This window comes from Coturnix japonica, chromosome 3 (assembly GCF_001577835.2).
Source record: "Coturnix japonica isolate 7356 chromosome 3, Coturnix japonica 2.1, whole genome shotgun sequence".
NCBI lineage: Eukaryota > Metazoa > Chordata > Aves > Galliformes > Phasianidae > Coturnix > Coturnix japonica.
Genome location: NC_029518.1, coordinates 51,882,458 through 51,901,478, shown reverse-complemented (window position 1 = coordinate 51,901,478; position 19,021 = coordinate 51,882,458). Strand labels below are relative to the sequence as shown.

At 35.6% G+C, this 19,021-nt stretch overlaps 1 protein-coding gene across 1 annotated transcript in view; it reads left to right on the top strand.

Annotated features, from left to right (window-relative positions):
* Window positions 1-17,134, top strand: part of ENPP3 (ectonucleotide pyrophosphatase/phosphodiesterase 3) — a 31,906-nt gene extending 14,772 nt beyond the window's left edge. Inside the window, exons 8-25 of the mRNA XM_015858507.2 lie at window positions 210-329; window positions 1,713-1,822; window positions 3,123-3,188; window positions 3,674-3,746; window positions 4,422-4,530; window positions 4,677-4,805; window positions 5,166-5,197; window positions 6,686-6,813; window positions 7,847-7,913; window positions 9,278-9,365; window positions 9,950-10,119; window positions 10,223-10,274; window positions 10,996-11,150; window positions 12,122-12,257; window positions 13,323-13,400; window positions 14,635-14,767; window positions 16,392-16,548; window positions 16,748-17,134. Coding sequence (XP_015713993.1) covers window positions 210-329; window positions 1,713-1,822; window positions 3,123-3,188; window positions 3,674-3,746; window positions 4,422-4,530; window positions 4,677-4,805; window positions 5,166-5,197; window positions 6,686-6,813; window positions 7,847-7,913; window positions 9,278-9,365; window positions 9,950-10,119; window positions 10,223-10,274; window positions 10,996-11,150; window positions 12,122-12,257; window positions 13,323-13,400; window positions 14,635-14,767; window positions 16,392-16,548; window positions 16,748-16,921 — 1,977 coding nt within the window. The 3' untranslated portion in view covers window positions 16,922-17,134. The remainder of the gene's footprint in view (window positions 1-209; window positions 330-1,712; window positions 1,823-3,122; window positions 3,189-3,673; window positions 3,747-4,421; window positions 4,531-4,676; window positions 4,806-5,165; window positions 5,198-6,685; window positions 6,814-7,846; window positions 7,914-9,277; window positions 9,366-9,949; window positions 10,120-10,222; window positions 10,275-10,995; window positions 11,151-12,121; window positions 12,258-13,322; window positions 13,401-14,634; window positions 14,768-16,391; window positions 16,549-16,747) is intronic.
* The last annotated feature ends 1,887 nt before the right edge of the window (window positions 17,135-19,021 follow it).

Here is a 19,021-nt window from a genome sequence, read left to right as displayed (position 1 = left end):
TAAAGGACAGGGAAACTAAAAGGGAACTTGAAAGACACACTGAATTCACTAGTAGGAATATGATATTCTATGGAAGTTATGAAGTATGTTCTATTTCTGTGATAAAAAAGCCATAAAATAATCATAACACCACATTGCAGCATAATTTAAGTTGTATTTTATTTTTAGATTTGTAGGTTTTTACTTGTTTGTTTGTTTTCATTTTGCAGGGATTGTATCCAGAATCTCACGGTATTATTGATAACAACATGTATGATGTAGAATTGAACAAGCATTTCTCACTTTCAAGCACAGAAAAATTTCAGCCTGCATGGTGGAAGGGCCAGCCAGTAAGTTTTCTTCTGTTCATGTTATTTCTCTGTGTCTAGTGGCTCATGTGCCATGTTGTTGAAAGAAACAATAAGAGAACAAAATACAAAGTTGTGTGATATATTTGCAGTACACGGTAAATGCCATGTAGAATTCGTACTGTAGGCTGACTATGAAACAGTTCACTTTTTGTGATGATAGAAGAACTCCTAAAATATTAACACTGAAACTTAAGCCACCACTTATCCTTTTCTCAATGGATGGTTTTAGAACAGAATATCTGCAAACTTGGGGTTCTTTGCTGCCAAATACTGAAAAACTCAGTAAGTTTGATAGGGCTTTATTGTGCAGAGTTTGTTTGAATATTTTTTTGACAACTAACTGAAGAATGAAATATACAGATCTACTTCCAGAATATATCACTTTTAAAAACAAACAAACAGCAACAGCAACAAAAATGCTTTCGATGTCCAGGCACAGTATAGAATAACAAAGAATTTCATTTCCATCAAAATGAGTATTCATGTGTAAATTTTGGCCCATTTCATCAAAGAAATGTGATTATAATGCTATTCATTTACTAGAAATATCAAGCAGTACAAAAATTGAAAAAATATAAACAAATGTAGTATCTGCTTAACCTATCTGTTCGATATAAACATATATATACACATTCAAGGAAAGATTGGATGTTGTACTGAGGGACATGGTTTAATGGGAGCTATTGGTAATAGGTGAACGGTTGGACTGGATGATCTTTTAGATCTTTTCCAACCTTGGTGATTCTATGATTCATATATGTTTGTATGTACGGAGAAAAAGGAGTTAAATCAATATATACACTTACAGGGTATATATATACTTATCTATAGTATCTGTGTAATGATGTTTCTAGTATATTACAGTGGCCAGGTTTTACTGCTATTGTTTCCTGAGGGATTCAGTCAGGCTCCTAACAGAACCATAGCTGGGCTATGTAAGATGAATAGAAACACACCCTCTTAAAATACAGTCACATAACTGGAAATCATATCTTCCATGATCATGATCCATTGCAGTGGATTCACTTATCCATTTCACTAAATGTGTCATTGGATAGAAGGTCACTGCCTGTAGTCACCTATGAAAATATCTACATGACATCCTTTCTGTGATGAGAATTCCAAAGAAATGGTGACATCTTGAGTCCTGTGCTATGATTCTTTTATTCAGAATATATATGTAAGAAACAAACTTCAAATCAGATGTGATTGTTGTGCAGCTGCATGATGTATGAAAGAAGAAAGGGAAATGTATGACTGTAGCCTGTATTCCTAATCCAATTCTATACTTGACACTGGTCATATGAGTTCCTAAAGCGGTGAAAATGCCATAAAATTGTTTGTTTGCATTTTTATCTATAGATATGGCTGACAGCAATGTACCAAGGTCTGAAAGCAGGCACTTTCTTCTGGCCAGGTTCTGATGTTCCAATTAATGGTACATACCCCAACTTTTTCTATTTATTCAATAGGTAAGTTTTTGTAAGGATTGAGGTAAATTGCCATAAATTACTTCAAAAATAAAAAATGCCACATAGCAGCTGAAGGAAATAAAATACAAGATTTTTTAAACAAGTCTGAGTGACAAGTTCCTTGTTACGTAATTGAGATTTTACCATGGAACTACCATTAACAGTTAGTTTTTAGGCTATTCACAATCAGAAAGGCAAAGGTTATTGTACTTCTGTCATCCTCTCAAAGACAGTTTTGAGTGTTCCAGCCAAATGGAAACTACTAATTTCCCACCAGGAAGGCCTCCTATGACTGATTAGTAGCAAATTCTGTGTTACTCTAAAAATTGCCACATCATAGCACATAAAATTTCTACATAATATCTAACCCTTTACAAATTTTCCTACTTGAGAATTAGCTTTCCAATAGCCTAAACCCTAAGTACCTCAGGAGAAGTAGCATGAGGCTATGGAAGGCAGAATCTTGCTGAAGTAAGGCCTCTGGATAGGGAAGTTACTGAAGGAAAATGGACTTTAGACAAATTCCCTCTGATTTTGCTTGAAAGTGTGATAGTGTGCACACTGCTGCTAATTCTCAGGTTATATGCATGAAAATACAGTAACAAACTTCATAGTAATTTTCTTTTTCTTGTGGAAGACGTTAATACCAGCAAATGATTTCAAAATTTTTATGGTTATTTCAGTAAATGACAGTTCTTCACAACTGCAAAATTAATCTAAAGCAAGTATGTAATTATAAGTCTTAACAGATAACAGTGTTTTGCTGTGTTATCTAGGATTGGTTCTCAGAAAACAACTGAATGCTATAGTTGATTAACATTAAACTTGTGCATGACTTCATGGAAAAGTAAAGATATTAAGTGAGTAAATTCCTTCACAGGAGACAGGGCATGTCCTCATGAAGCTTTCTGTGGGGACATTGCTTTTGAAATGTGAAAGTCCAACATCTAGACACAGTGGAAAGAATGAAAAAATATTCTGACTTGTATTTCCGGTTTTTCTGAACTTGAAAACTCCTTTTTTGCATGTATTTAATTTTAAACATATGAGTACTCCCACCCACATTTTCAGGATCGGGATCTGTCTGATTTATCATTAAGAACGTGTTACATGCAATCAAAAATGAAAATAATAAAACTGATTACTGGTATATTAATGAGATATGTCATTCTTGCAATCCAAGTAGTTTCCTTTACCTTACGGAGTGGACTCTGTATCCATGTTCTTTGGAATTAGAATGGCAAATCAGAAAGGACTTATTGATATATTATCTTTTTTTTTTTCTTTTCTTTTTTTTCAGTTCAGTTACGTATGAAGAGAGAATTTCAGGAATACTAAAATGGCTTGATAAACCCAAATCTGAGAGGTAACAGCAATATTCCAATGCTTTGTAAGAATACAGTTTAGAAAGATTTTAATACTTAGCAGCTGAGATTTGTGTTGGTATTTGTGAAACATTGAATCTTTCTTACCATCTCAAATGAGAATTTGCTGAACTTAAGCCTTTTCTATAAGCACGGCTTGTTGCACTGGTTAAATGAAACAATGTCAGAGGAAGAATCCCTACTTTTTATATTTAGAGTGATAATGGATACAGTAAATTTATGAAAATATAATTTCAAATAATTCATGTTGGTTAAGTACAAATCTCACAGTAATGTAGATGGCCATACTTGCTGTATGGTTTTTGTTGCTGTTGTTAAGGTTTGAGCAGGAACCTTATAAGTAAATTATATTTACTTACAATTCTGTGCACATTTCTTTTCATTTCTTTTTAAAATGAAAATACTCTTTTTAAATTATGTCTCCAAGCTTTCATAATATTCCTTTCTTATTTATTTGTAACTCAAGACCTGATTTCTACACTTTGTATATTGAAGAACCAGATTCTTCTGGACATTCATTTGGACCAGTTAGCGGTGGTGTAAGTCGCTGTTGTGTTTTTACTAGACTAAATATCACTTTAAAATGGAAGAGTAAGAACTTATCTAATTCATCAACTTGGAAAGGATACCAGATAAAATATTACCATAACTATTATGTGAGTTTGTGGCTGAGCACACTGTTTGGATTACAGCTCCTTTGGGTCATACACACTGCTGGAATCATAAGAGATTGAATGAAAATCATTGCTGATCATACTGTTAGAAATAATATTAAGTTTCAAGCTGCGTGTATTTAGACTGAACTTGAATTTTATCATCAAGTGATACTTGGAAGTGTGTAACCTAGCAAATTCCCAGAACTGTCTTCTATTTACTTTCTACACTCTATTTCAGTGTTTCTTAATTTGTAACATTTCCTTTTTACTTGAATGCACAGAAAATGTTACATCTTTAGGGAGCCTAGGATTTACTGTAACAGCTCCCTCCTGGAATGATTTTGTGCAAAATCTTTTATAATAGTCTTCCACAGAGGGCCTTGTTGTGGTGGTCAGGGATAGAAAGACTCATCTTTGTAGGATAGTTTTAGTCTCTCTAAATTAGAAAGTGAAGTCAATTTCTCTTTGTTTACAAAAGGCACACAATCTGACTGCATTAAGTGATAACTTTTAATCAGTGAAAAGGAAAGGTTCTGAGGAAGCTTGTTTCTCTCACAGGTAATCAAAGCTTTACAGCTAGCAGATCAAACGCTGGGAATGCTAATGGAGGGGCTTAAACAGAGAAACCTACACAACTGTGTAAACCTCATTGTTTTAGCTGATCATGGTAACGTATATCATCTTGTTTCTCAGCGTAAACTACACTGAGTCATTGTTTTCTTTTGCTGTTTAATATATGTACTTACTACTTTAAGTCAGTTTTATAATTCACTTTACTGTATCTAGAAAAGTAACTGTTTCTGTATTCTTTAGGGATGGATATGACCTACTGCAGCCAATTAGAATACATGACTGATTACTTCAATCAGATTAATTTCTACATATATGCGGGGCCTGCAGCTCGCATTCGAGCAAGCGTTGTTCCACAGAACTATTATACTTGTAAGTATGCACTGATCCTTGGATTGCACAAGCAGTATGACAGGAAATAAGTAAACGTAAAGCAGACTTTCTTGGCATACGTTGCAGTCTAAGTCAGACAGGAATAAGGTACTGTGAGTGGTTTAGAGGAGTGAATAATGTTATTTTTTTATGTGACTTAATCTCTTTATAATTGTTGAATCATTTTTACTAATGGCCTTACTCTTTCTGAAAGAACTTTTGTTTGTGAAGCGTCCAGATTCGTTTTTCAGAAAGCTGATGTTTATAACTGAAGTTGCTTTTCTATAACATGAAAAGTGAAAGAGCTAAACCTTGCTGAACTGTCTTAATGTATATTAATTCATCTTTCCTTTGTAACAGTTGACTCAGAAGGAATTGTTAAAAACCTCACAGTAAGTAAATATTTTAATACTTTTTCCTAGTAGTTGGGGTGGTGGGGTGAGCATGATGTACAAACTGGGACTCATTTAAGAAATTTGATGACTTGTATTTCTTTACATTTATCATTTACAATGAGTTAAGCATAAAAACAACTCTCTATCTTTTCTTTCCTTCAGTGCTGGTTTGTTTTCTGCTCTGTGACTAGTCCTAGTCCAAGCAGTGGGCCGATGTTCTGATTCTTTTAGAATAACTACTCAGCTTGGAATAATACTCAGCTCAGGTCATCTCAGCTGGGTATATTTCTGATAAAGCACCACTAGAGGTCTTCCTGCATCCTGTTGAAAAATTGAATGCTAAAAGCTTGCTACCTGTAGCTTTTGCAAGCTACCTGAAGTCCAAAGAGCAGCAAACTACCCTGGTTAAGTTCTTCTTGATTCTGAGTACCTTAGAACACACCTTTTGTTCCTCAGCATACAAGGTGTGTGTGGAAGCAGGACATTACAGATGAAAAGGAGGAACTAACGAAGGAACTTTTTCACTGTTACATCATCTACCCCTCTGACACTGAGCATTTCATTACAAAGAGCATTCTATAAAGGCAGCAGCAGATTCTGCATATTCTCTTCCCTGGTTGAAACTACTACCTGTAATAGTTAGGAGGAGAGGTGTAGAATCTCTGTCTTCTAAGAATAACCTGGTGTGAAGGGATTTCCTCTTCCCTTGTCAGTTTGTACTTACTGCTTGTGTATTTTTTTTTTCTTTCAAGTTGTTAGGAGGAAGTTTTGGACAGAGATGGGAATTGTGATTGGATATTCCTGAAGTCATTTCCCTCTATTTTTTTTTCCTTTAATTATTGTTTGCAGAATGATCTCTTCTCCTGAGCTAGCAGAATTGCTGAATCCTTATTTTTTGTTTCCCACTATGCTTCTTAGATAACTATCAGGGACATTTACCTTCATTTCACACTTTAATGCCCATCTGTGCAGAGCATACAATTCTAGGACCTGAGCGTAAAGATGTCAGATCAGGCGTACTATTATGTATGCTTGGTTTTCTTTGTTATTTATTGAATGGTATGGTGATAGAAGATAGCAGAAAATCATTAACTGCTAGGGAGCATTCTCCTGTGGGTTGTGAACTTACATATTAAATGCCAGTGGTATTATTATGGGCATATAGAGTAAGTGTTCCTAATAAATGTCTTTCAAACTTAGCAGTACTTCTAGCACAATATTGGTGTGCTTACTATTATAGGAATAAATATTATAGCTAAATATTACAGTGATATATTTCCAAAGAGTTCCAAAATAAGTCATTTTTCATTCTGTTGCTTCTCGGGCCAGAAATGGGATCTGTAGGTTATTGGAAAAGCACACTCTGAATAATATATTCTGTACTTACATTCCTATCACTAAGATGTTTGCGATAATATTGAATGATTTATGGTGTATTTTTGATACTGAATGAAATTCACAATTGAACTTTTTTCTGTAATGCAGTGCAAAAGGTCACCTCAACACTTTAAGCCCTATTTGACACCTAACTTGCCAAAACGATTCCATTATGCTAACAACATTCGTATTGATAAAGTTCATCTTTTGGTGGATCGACAGTGGCTGGCTGTGAGGTACCATCGTTTTTATCATTATGTTCTTTTCCTTTTCATTTCCCTCACTGATGCTTTTCTCATATTCAACTTTTCACCAATGTCCTGGTGCCTCTGAAAACAGGATACGTGGGCACGACAAGTGTGTTGAATCAATAGTGGATGACTATCTCTTTATCTTTCCATTTGTCTCAGCAACGGGTAAATTTAAACAAGTGTTAGTCATTATAAGTCAGACTATTTTGGCACATTATTAATTTTGTAACCCCTTCACATATACAGTTATCTCCTTCAGCCTTGAAGATATACGATGAAATAGCACTCTCTTGTAAGGCATAATTCCTTGCAGTCTTTTTATGTTGTTCCACAGAAAATAACAGCTGAGTTTTCCCAGTATGATCATATTAAAATGTTGATACTGCAGAATATAACTGAAGATTCTTTTTAAGTCGGTCATGCTACTCTGAAAGTTCTGGATGTGAAATGGCCTAAGTTCAAAAATGGGCTTTTTTTTTTAAAAAAAAATTGATTTAGTAGCTGTATAGGATACATTATGTTCCTTTCCAGGGCAATCTGCATTACCAGACAGAGAAATCTATGCAGGCTTGAGCACAGGATGAGCAAGAAGAAGCACAATATTATTTGTAAAGTGGAATAATACAAAGATGGTAACAGATATTCAAAAGGTTATTTATAGGGAAAAACTCACCAATATGGATGCCTTCACTGGGAAATGCTGAGGCAATCTCCACCAGGGAGCAATCTCAAAGAGATGCTGCCTTAGTGGTGGTCAGCCCTTAAATGAGGTCTAGAGGAGGTGGAGTCAAGCTCCATCCCTTCTGGGAGGGCAGCTAAATTACTCTCACCTGTGTTCCCACAGCTGACCCAACACTTGCCTCAGCTGATTAATCAGAGGTTCAGGCTGTGATTACCAATTTCCCATACAATTATTTCATAATGTAACATTATACAGAGTCTGTGATTTGGGTTGACAATTATTAGTTGACCTTATTTATGCCATTTTAATTTACAGTGTATGATGGTTTCTCCTTAGGGACAACAGTTACACATTTTGTGATCAGGGTAACCATGGTTATGACAATGAATTTAAAAGTATGGAGGTAAGATGGTTTTAATTCAGGTCTTGCATCTTCTCATGTAGAAAATCAGAATGTGCTAGATGAACCAGGACAGCTTTTGCAGTGTGCTTTTTCTTATATGTCATCCAGACATGTAAACTGTGAGCACATACTGCATCCACAAATTTCTATTGCTTTTCTTCAATGTGTGCATGTCTTGGCACTTTGGACTCTGTAGTAAAACTGTCTCACCTTAAATTCATGGAGCTATTAAATCAAGCATACCGTGTTCAGATATGGAACAATAAATTCTTTCCTTTTCTACTTAAGCAAGGACTGAAAAAGCCCTGAGAATTTGGTAGAGTATCTGAAGGCCTGCATGCTCGAATTAGTGTAATCTAATTTTTTCTGCTTATCTTACAAGCCCTACACATGTCATCAGAGCAAGAAAAGTCATTTTTATATAGCTTGTGTATTAGTATTGCTTGTACTGAAGTTTTCTCACATTTTTACTTCTGGTTACAGTGAAAAATTGTCAGTCCTGGAATAAACAGTAATCATAGATAGTCTTGTGATGGTGACACAATGATTGAGGAAACATGATTTTTCAGTGTAGTTGTGTCTTAATGCTGTATTTTAAAAATAAAGGTAGGATTCTTTTCCTATTATGAGAACATAAGAACATTATTTTAAAACAGATCATTGTCCTGTTTAGTCATTTGTCCGGTGTTTCATGGCATGCAGCTCAGGAGGCTTATGAATTAATAGAAACTAATGTAAGACTGAAGGTTGTGTTAGTTCTCTGTCAAAATGCTGGAAGACCACAGCAGGGGCTGCCCATTACCACAGTGTAGCATTGGTGGTACTGACTGAGATCTCTGCAAGGCCTCAGATGGGTCTCCCCAGTTCCCAGCAGCTTGCTATAGGCACAGCTATCAGTTCCTAAACTAACCAAAGCTTTTGCTAATGCAACATACATTTAAACAAACAAAACATACATTTAAAAAACAAACAAGACCACACCACAAAACCAAACCTTTTATTTATGGCTTGATGTTGGCCTTTAAATGGAATGCATGAGTGCCATAACTCTGCATGTCTTGAAATGGCAGAACTTTTACCAGCTGTTGCGATGAAAACATGAAAAGGGTTTGAAACACAGCAAAAAAAAATCAAACCAAAAAACCTTTCATAAATATAAACCAATATGTTAAAGAAAAAAAATAAAACAGATAAGAAAACAATTCTTCTTCAAATTATATACAATGGGCAAAATTTGCCTTCTTAATCAGAACAATCCTGTTTTGTAATATTTTAACAGTGTCCCTGTTTCAAATGAAGTACAACTGAATTCCTTTTTAATTTGAGTTTCTTTATATAACAAGTTCTGTTTTATTACAATCCAGGCTATATTCCTAGGATATGGCCCAAGCTTTAAAGAAAAAACAGAAGTGGATGCTTTTGAAAACATAGAGGTTTACAACCTTATGTGTGGTGAGTAGAAAGACTCTAGTGCTTAAGATCATAATCCAACAGTGTTTTCAAATACCAGTGCTGTGAGAGCTAATAAAAGGGTAACTGAAACTGTAATGAATTCATCCATAATCTAGGTTTTTAATTCAAAACGCAGAAGCTGTAACATTTTGCCTTCTCTATGCTGAAACATTAACTGCCAGAACTACTTCTCCTTTGGATGTTGTTCCTGATTGCAGAAGGAGTCCACTAAAGAACCACAGAGAAGCGCTTCTGCCACTTGGGCTTGCTGTTGAAATGGTACCTGTGGAGCCATTTTCTGATAAGAACCTTTTAGAGGGTTGCAACTCTTGTATCTTGAGAATGGATGATTGCAGCCCTAGCAGTTAGCAGTTAGGAAGCGTAAGCCTCAGAAAATATGGATTAAAGGATCACACAAAAAATAATTAACTCAATAGTTTCAATAATTCAGTGGCCTATTTTTTTCTATATTTAGAAGAAATGCATAGAAAATGCATAGAATTGCAAAAATTCTTTGTTAAAACTATAGTTTTAGCCTTAAAGTAGCTTTAAAATGTGGTTCCAATTTTCAAATTTTCCAACAGATCTGCTTCATATTACACCAGCACCAAACAATGGCACACATGGTAGCTTAAATCATCTGCTAAAAAAGCCTTTTTACAGTCCTTCATATGCAAAAGAAGAGTCATCCCCTGTTTCATGTCCGGTTTCCCATCTGACTCCTGTAGATAATCTGGGATGCACATGCAACGATGTAAGTAGGAGTTCTGGAAGATTTTAATCATATTGGTCAAGTGTGTTATCTTTTAATTTTGTAAGCAGCAGAATCATTCTAAGGAGTCTATAATATTTTACAGGTGACAAATGCTTCAGTAATTAACGAGAGGTTAAATCTCACCACAGATGAAAGTAAGTAGTTAGAGGTGAAAAGGATAGCAACATTTTTAAATTTACAGCTATTTTAGATTGTATTTTATTAATTTCAGTGGAAACTTTGGCAATGTTAATACAATTTAATGTGAAATAGGAGAACCAAGTTGGAAACTTAACTTTTTTTCCTTGTTTCTTTGCATTGCTATAAAAGATACTAATTGATGCTTTTGTAATGACATTTGTGTTCAGGAAGTAAATCTGAATCCAATTAAAATACTGGGAAAAATTACACAGGTTTCAGTGGAAAGCCTGTGTACTTCTGGACTGTATTGCCATAATTGGGTTTTATTTTTTGCCACCTTGCTTTGATGAAAACTCACATGTTCTTTTTTGTGGTGCTTCTGGAAATTTTATGGGGCATTACAAAACTTCCCAGCCCAATATGGTAGAGTTCTCACTTCACTGGCAAGGTGAATTCCAAAGTTTTATATGTGAAATTACAAAGAAATGAGAATTTGAATGTCTGATGTTATACTATGTTGACTTCTTTATGTTAAACATAAAATGAAAATTATTTTATATATTCCTTTCCATTGAGCTAACAGCTTAAAAGGATGTACTTGTGTTTATCATCAGTTCTGTTGTATTTATTAATGCTTTAATTTACATTTTGCTTTGTCTCTTTCCTCTGCTTGCTGAAACTTTGATTCCATCAGAAATGTTATGGAAGAATGAATAAATATCTTTTTAATTATAGTAAAGAATGCAACTTCATATAATTTGCCATATGGGAGACCTCAAGTTCTTCAGAGGGAAAAAATCTACTGCCTCCTTCCCCATCATCAGTATGTGAGTGGATACAGTCATGATATCCAGATGCCACTGTGGACTGCATACACTGTGACTAAACCTGTAGGTTATCAGATATTAATACTTGATATTAATGCTGATATTAATATCATATATTTGTAAGCGTGTAATAAATTGGATTGAAAATGTTCATTCATAAGGAATTCTGTTTAAAGACTGGTGGATATAATGAAAGTGAGGCCTTTATTTCTTCTAAAAAGCAGGCTAATGCAATGATGCATGTTTCCGATAGAATGAAAAGGAAAGAATAAATTTAAATCAAGGAGTACAAAAAGGCACAAGAGGATCTTTCTATTTATTTACTTTTTTTTTTTTTTTAAAGTTGAACCAACCTAAATGGACAATGTGCTAAAATTCAATCTGAGTGTTTAACATTTGTAAACATATAAAGAAATTAAATAACAGGTAATTCAGTATGAAAAAAAAAAAAGCACAGTTACATACGGAACTCACATTCTGATATTTTATATAATGCTATTGTAAAATGCAAGGTTTTAGAAACAGTTATACTGATCAATATCACTTTTTTACCAGTTCTTGGCTTCTGTGTATGTTAACATATCTCAGTGAAAGTCAGTGAAGCTAGCCAATAAAATTTATCTTTTTAGAAACACAGATTCTTATTATCAAGACAGAGTCCTTCCTTGCTATGGTGTGGTGATATTGTCATCTTTCTATATTCACTGGTTCTCAGCAGGATGTGATATGAAGTTTGTATTTCCATAAAAGGGATGAGTGAGCCAAAGTTGTCACTTGTTTTTGCCTAAGGTGAAACTTTACTCCTGCTGCTACAGTTTTACATGCTGTTTGAAGATTTTAGGGAATTACCTAAGAGCAGAAGGGGAAAAACACAAGGCAGGGAGCATCAGCATCCATTCCTTACCTTGACCTGATTCATTATAAAAACAGAAAATTCAATGAAGGCCATCTGAGAGAGTTAAAAACGTACAGAGCATCATGTTAACCACAACCGTGGGTGTAATACTGTTTTTTTTCTTTTTCCCTTTTCACAGGAAAGCACATCTTCTCTTCCTCCCACTGTTTCAGACTGTCTGCGGGCTGATGTTAGAATCCCCATTGCTCATAGCCAAAATTGTTCCAACTACCCAGAAGGGCTGGACTTGACCTATGGTTTCCTCTACCCTCCCAGTGAGCACTGTTCTTTTTATAGCCGAAGTTTAGAAAGTCTTAATCAGCTGGATGTGGGTTTATGTTTAAACATATAACCAAACACCAAAGCAAACTTCTTTGGATCAGCATGTTGGGCAGAAAATGTTTCCAGTGTTTGTAGACTCACCAAAAGCTGGATAACAGCTCCTTCATTTTTTTTTTTTTGTTTGTTTGTTCGTTTTGTTTGCTTGTTTGGTTTTTTTTTGTTGTTGTTTTTTGGGTTTAGAGCATTTAGGTTTTTCTTTAAAACATGGAACAACTTGATTGTGGTAATGGGTTTGAAAGATGTGTTTGGAATGAAGGGCTGTCCCTCTTTCCCTGTATGAATATTCCTTTCTATTGCCAAATTTGATAATGAACAGACTATCTAAAAAATGTAGAGATAATAAATGTGCAGTAGGATTATACACCCATGCTCAGATATCTACTTAAGTTACAAGCTGATAGAAATCCAGTTTTCCACAGAGCCTTTGACAGCACATCACAAAGATAATGCACAATTTGTTGTATTTTAGAAGATAGGCTTTTTTTTTGTTTGGTTGTTGTTTTTTTTTTTTTCTGGGGAACTAACTTCATAGGGAAAGGCCATGAAAGCAGAATAGCCTGGAAGTTATAATAGGCAGTAAATAGAGGAATATTATACTCTAACTGTTCCTCTATAGCCTACTCTGTGAGCAAATAAACTAAAATTATTCTGTGGGATATTACATGTAAAAAAATTTCTTGTTTAACTCTCATTGGTGTTGGTCATAATTATGATGGAAGACTAGCACAATATACTTCAGACATAAATGTATTTGTATGTGATTTCACTATTTAGTATCATAGAATCATTTGAGTTGGAAGGAAGCCCCAAGGTCAACTACTCCAGCTCCCCCCTGCATTAAATCAGGAATGTTCTGTCTTCTTCAGTGTAGAAGGAAATTTAAATGTTAAGAAATGTATAATGATTGAATGACACATACCCGCAATTTATAGTAACATATTTATCAGATTTGTCTTTGTCTAGTATCTCATTAATGTGTACTTTGTTCTTTTACTTAGATTTCAATTCATCTGCACTTGAACAATATGATGCCTTACTCACCAGCAACATCGTTCCCATGTACAGAGCTTTTAGAGGTAGGATCCAAGATTTTGATTAAATATGATTAATTGCCTGTAAGTGTAGCTTTGGACTTTGTATGGCTGTGACAAGGACTTAAAAGCATTAATTCTTAGCCTTAGATATCCAGGTCTTGCGCAAATGTATACAAAGCTTTAAAAATTAGATTCATAATATTTTAAATGCACTTATGTAGGCTTTTTAAATTTAAAAAAAATTTTTTTTAATGTTAATAGTCCTGCCTGGCCTCTACTTAGATATGCCAGTTTTCATTTGAATTTTTTCTTATTTCCTGTATGTTGTCATGACATGAAATGCTAGCTGTGGAATTCATATGACAAGATCCTGTTGGTGAAAGGCTCAAGATGAAGGAAAATGACACCTTTTCTTTCCTTTTGCAAGGTCTCAAGGGAAGACAAGTTTGTAAACAATTTACTTTAGACCAAATCAAGAGATAAATCAATAAGGTTAACCTACCAGCCCTCTGAACTCATGGTTTTTGTTTGTTTGTTTGTTTGTTTTTGCCTTTATAACTGTAAATATTCAAACAGTTTTAGTAGCTTAGAACATACAAGTTCTAGTATGCCCCGGTGGCGCAGTGGTAGGAATGCCGCATTGCAACACCGGAGGCCCTGGGTTCGAATCCTCCCTGTGGTGCAAGTGGTAGAAGTGCCGCTCTGCTACACAGGAGGCTTGAATCCCGGGGGTTGGACTCGATGATCTTTAAGGTCCCTTCCAACCCACACGAGACTATGATATGATACTATGATACTATAAAGTTGTATTTGCTCAAATAGCATCTTTTAAATCAAGTAAACTGCCAGTGACATTTTACATGAGTTCTGTGGGTTAGACTAGCCCTTAGCTGGAAATATTCCATACTGAAAGCCATTATCTTGGATCATATCAATTGGCACAGTTATGGCTGTTAGCAGATAGGCCAGAAATAAATGGCCTCTCAGCTTCAGAATTGTATCTTTATCTTCAGCTCAGATATATTATCTCTGGTAGTGCAGGGGCTTGCACGGGTGTGATAGTAGTAACCATTACTTTTTAAAAGGTGAGAGTCTATACATTCTGATGAAATCCAAACTGTGTGTAAAGAGTTGTTTTAACGGGCATTTTAGTTTCAAATTTTTGGTGTTACAGTTAAGTAATAAAAAGGCACAGCGTTCCTTTTATTTTCTTCTTTTTTAGTGGTGAAGTAACTGATTTTAAATTAAGTACGCTTGTATTTTCCTTCATTTGCAGACATATGGGACTATTTCCACGATGTACTTCTTCAGAAGTATGCTAGAGAAAGGAATGGAGTAAATGTTATCAGTGGACCAGTGTTTGATTACAATTATGATGGCCATTTTGATAATCTTGATGAAATTACACAGTACGTACATGGAAAATTCAAATGATGAGTTATTTCCTGCTATACACAAGCAAAATATTCTCACGAAGAACAAAAAAGCAATTATCAAAGAGAATTGAGTCTTCCCTTTACAATGATAAATCCACTGTTACTCATACAATATCAAATTATCTTGCAAGCAGGTACAATACTATAGAAACTGAAGTTCCAGTAAAGAGGAAAAAAAAATATATTGAGGTTATATGTGTAGCAATCTACATTTGCAAAGATACAGGCCAGTAATTTGCTTTCCAAGTTAATGCCTACATTTTTCTGCCTCCATAGTGCAAATACTAGGAGAATATGTAAATATACAGAAGACGCGTTTAAGAACAATTGTCTTGCTTTTATGTTGCACTGTCTCAGCTGCTTGTATTTTCTCCCCGTTTTCCCAAACTGTGTTTTACCAAAGGTCAGTTTAGTATCTTGGATGCATTTACTGAATCATATAACTGAGCATGTAACATGTAATACTCCTGACTGGTATTTTTATATAGCTTACACAGTTGGACATCTGACAAGTTCTAGATAGCTTTTAATGAGCTCTGGTAGCATAACAAAATACATTTTAAGATTCAACTGTGTGTAGAAATGGGACTAAAGGAAGACTTACTTAAAGCAGAATCCCGTGAAGTAAAAATATAAAGAGCAAATATTTATACTAGTGAATGGTGACAGGAAGAGAAAAAACAAAATAAACAAATAAAACAGAGTAAGAGCAAACAATTTGAAATGTGACAAATATAGGGAACATGTCTTCTGACAGTAAGAAAAGTTTAGCAGTAGACAACTGCTGGGAAATCTGCACTGCTGAATCTGTCATTGGAAATGTTTTTTTCAGGGCTAGACTTAATACCACATCTGTCAAAAATGGTTTGAGAATGGGAAAATCAACTCTGCCACGAAGTAGGAGGCTGTAAGGGAGGAGAGACTGGAACTTCCTTTCAAGCAGAAAGCTGTAATACCCAGTCAACCACACAATTTTGTCTACAGTTTTGAACAAGCGTGTTTTATTCAGCATGTTAGTCAGTCATACTAAGCAGAATAATGGTCTCACTGATGGTGTTTGACGAAATGCAGCAAACTTGGGAAGGTCCTCATAAGTTTATATGCAAAAGTGGCCATGTCAACAAAATTACCAGTATATGGAAGCAAATAAACTTTGAATTAGGAATCCTAAACTGGTATACATGGCACATGGCCACAAGTCATCATTCTGGCATTGCTTGCTGACAAGAACCTGAGGCTCATCTTTTCTCTCTTCCCCTGTTTAGTTTAGTGTGGTAGAAATTCTTTATGTAATGAAGGGCACGCATTGCACCCTTATCATGTGCCATCCAGAAGTAGAAATCTCCAACTTTGGCAAAATAGACTGCTAAGCACATAGTTCTGTCATTTTCTCATTGAAAACAGTGCTTGTGGCAAAAAAGACTAATCCATGCATGTTTGGCTGTTCATGAAACAAATGCCAAGGCTGAGTCTCTTCAGGTGTTAATTTAAATAGTGAAAGATCTATGCTAAGATGGGTTTTATAAAATACTAGAAGCATCAATGTTTTTTATAGTTCATATCTAGATAAATTCCTTAACTAGTGTTGATTTTATAGGCATGTAAACAACACACAGATCCCTGTCCCAACCCATTACTTTGTGGTTCTGACAAGCTGCAAGGACACATCCTATACTCCACTGAACTGTACAGGCTCCTTGGATGCCTTGTCCTTCATCATTCCTCATCGACCTGACAATACTGAAAGCTGTGCTGTAAGTATACTTTTATATTTCTGTGTGTAAGTGAGCTTTGTGAACTGATTTTCAGTGTGATACAATTATCTGGAAAACATTTAGATGTCTAAATATTTAACTGATTCATTCCCATGAGCTGATAATGAGTTGATAGCTAGGGACGACTAAAACATCAAGAAGACCAGTGCTTGCATATTTTTCTTGTCTGTTTTGGCAGGATAACAGGTCGCCTTCTGAATGGGTTGAAGAAAGAGTTCAGGCTCATTCCGCTCGTGTTCGGGATGTGGAGCTGCTAACTGGACTTGACTTTTACCAGGAAACAAAGGGATCTGTCTCTGAGATCTTACAGCTGAAGACATTTTTGCCAACATTTGAGACTGAAATCAACTGAATTTCTATTTTAAAAAAATGCCAGCATTTGGAAGGAATAAAATCAAAATGATTTAACTTTTACCTTAGTAAATATGAGAGAAACTTGACTACTGCACCTCAACAAGAAAAGACACATTGCACAGCTAATTCCTTTTTTTTTTTTGCCACGTTCCTGTTCTTTCAGTCAAGTGTTTTGTATAAATTGAATAAAAATTAACTGAAGTTACTTAAGTCATCTTTCTAAGCCATGTTTTCCAAATAGTGAATATTATGTTAATTAACAGCCAAAAAAACCCCAACAACCCAATGCCTGTAACAGGAACATGTGTCACTACTGAGACAGATGATAATTTAATGGTTTGAAAACAACGACAACAAAAACTGTCACAAGGACATATTTTATAGTAGTAACCCCAGAATCATCAGCTGTATAGAAAATGTTCCTATAATGGAATTGGAAAGTGAAACACTTTGGGAGGCATGCTTGTGCTTTTTCCCATGTGTTTATCAGTGAAGTTAAGGTTATCTCATGTTTGTATGTTCTGGAACATTCTGAATTGCTTTTTCTCATCTATTAATCCACACAGATACTGCCATGTACTTAAAAAAAAACATTCAGACTGACACAAAGTCTGTATATAATGGAATGTCTTCAAATGGAAATTAATTGCTGCTTCGCATAGTATTCATATGCCACGAAGGCTACAAACGGCAGCACAGTGATTTGATCATAAAAAAAGTTGTAAATTCAAGTAACATTCCATCTGCTTACATCTCAAGACTGTTATGACTGGTCATGCTGCTCCATTCTAACAGCACTACAGAAGCAATTAATAGTTATACTTTATTAAAGTTATACAGAGGAGAGTAGGAGGGAAACAAATTCCATCTTGCAGTTTAAAGGCTGTGAAACTATGTGATATTGTCCGAAGACTACTTAGGTCATGCTCTCCAGGCACACTATAGGAAAGGAGGAGAAAGTAGGTGTCTATATAATGAATATATACAAATAATTTATATATTTGTTTTAACTAAGACAGAGATTAAAACACAGAAACACTACGAGGAACAAAAAATTCTTCTGTCTATATAAACAGATATTGCTGAGACCCAGTTCTCGTTGCTGACTTACGTGTGTGAAGTAAAGTTGTTAATTCTATAACATGATCTTCCATAGTCCGCTATGGAAGCAGAGGAACTAAACACTCCCATGGCCATTGAAAACCTGAAGATGGGAGGATTTAGTGGTTTACTTTTCTTACGCTGCTTTTCATTTTCAGTATTAGAACGATGCCTATGAGCAAATATAGAGATATGGCCCTACATGGAGCTAGTGTTGTGCTGCAGCAAGACAGGGTGATAGTGGATGAGAGCAGGCAAGGGCAATGTAACCAACTTGGCTCCAGAAAATCCTACAGCCAGGGCAAGGAAAAGCTAACAAACAGTTCAACAAGAGCTACCGTGTTTCCCCTGCACCACACCCTGGCTCTCAGAGACTGTCACCATATAAAACACTTTTTTCTCTCTTTCTCCTTAATATTTATTAAAGAGTCTGCTGGCTTTCAGTCAGTACCTCCCTGAAGGCCACCTTCAAAGCCACGTGCAGACATTTAAATGGCAGAGAATGCTCTTGACTCCTTTCTTGGACAATCTCCCTCAAGGAAAATAGACAGGGCTGTGTTTTTCAGAGTGCCTCCCACAGCCCTCCTGCAGTGTCTGCACATGGGGTAATGGGATTTCTTTAATTTTTTTCTATTTGGAACATGAACCTGTGTTTATAAGTACAGATTTTTTTCTGTCCTAACTGTGTTGCTCCTGTGCAGTGCAGGTGTCCCTGCCCCTCATTGGACTGCTGTCAGTGAGGAGGTGGGAAATCTGTCATGCATTCAGATCTGATGTCATGCGAGAAGAAGAGGCACCTGCCTCCACTCCACCCTGCAGCAATTCCTTGCCCTAGAGACAGCTGAGATGACCTTCCTTACCATTATAGTCTGAAAGGAGCAGGAAATCTGAATCCTTCCCAGTCCCTGGAGCAGTGATCAAAGAACATGGCTGTCCTCAAAAGAATGAAAACTAGTGGGAAGAATGTGATTTTGTATCATCCAGCTGTATGATATAG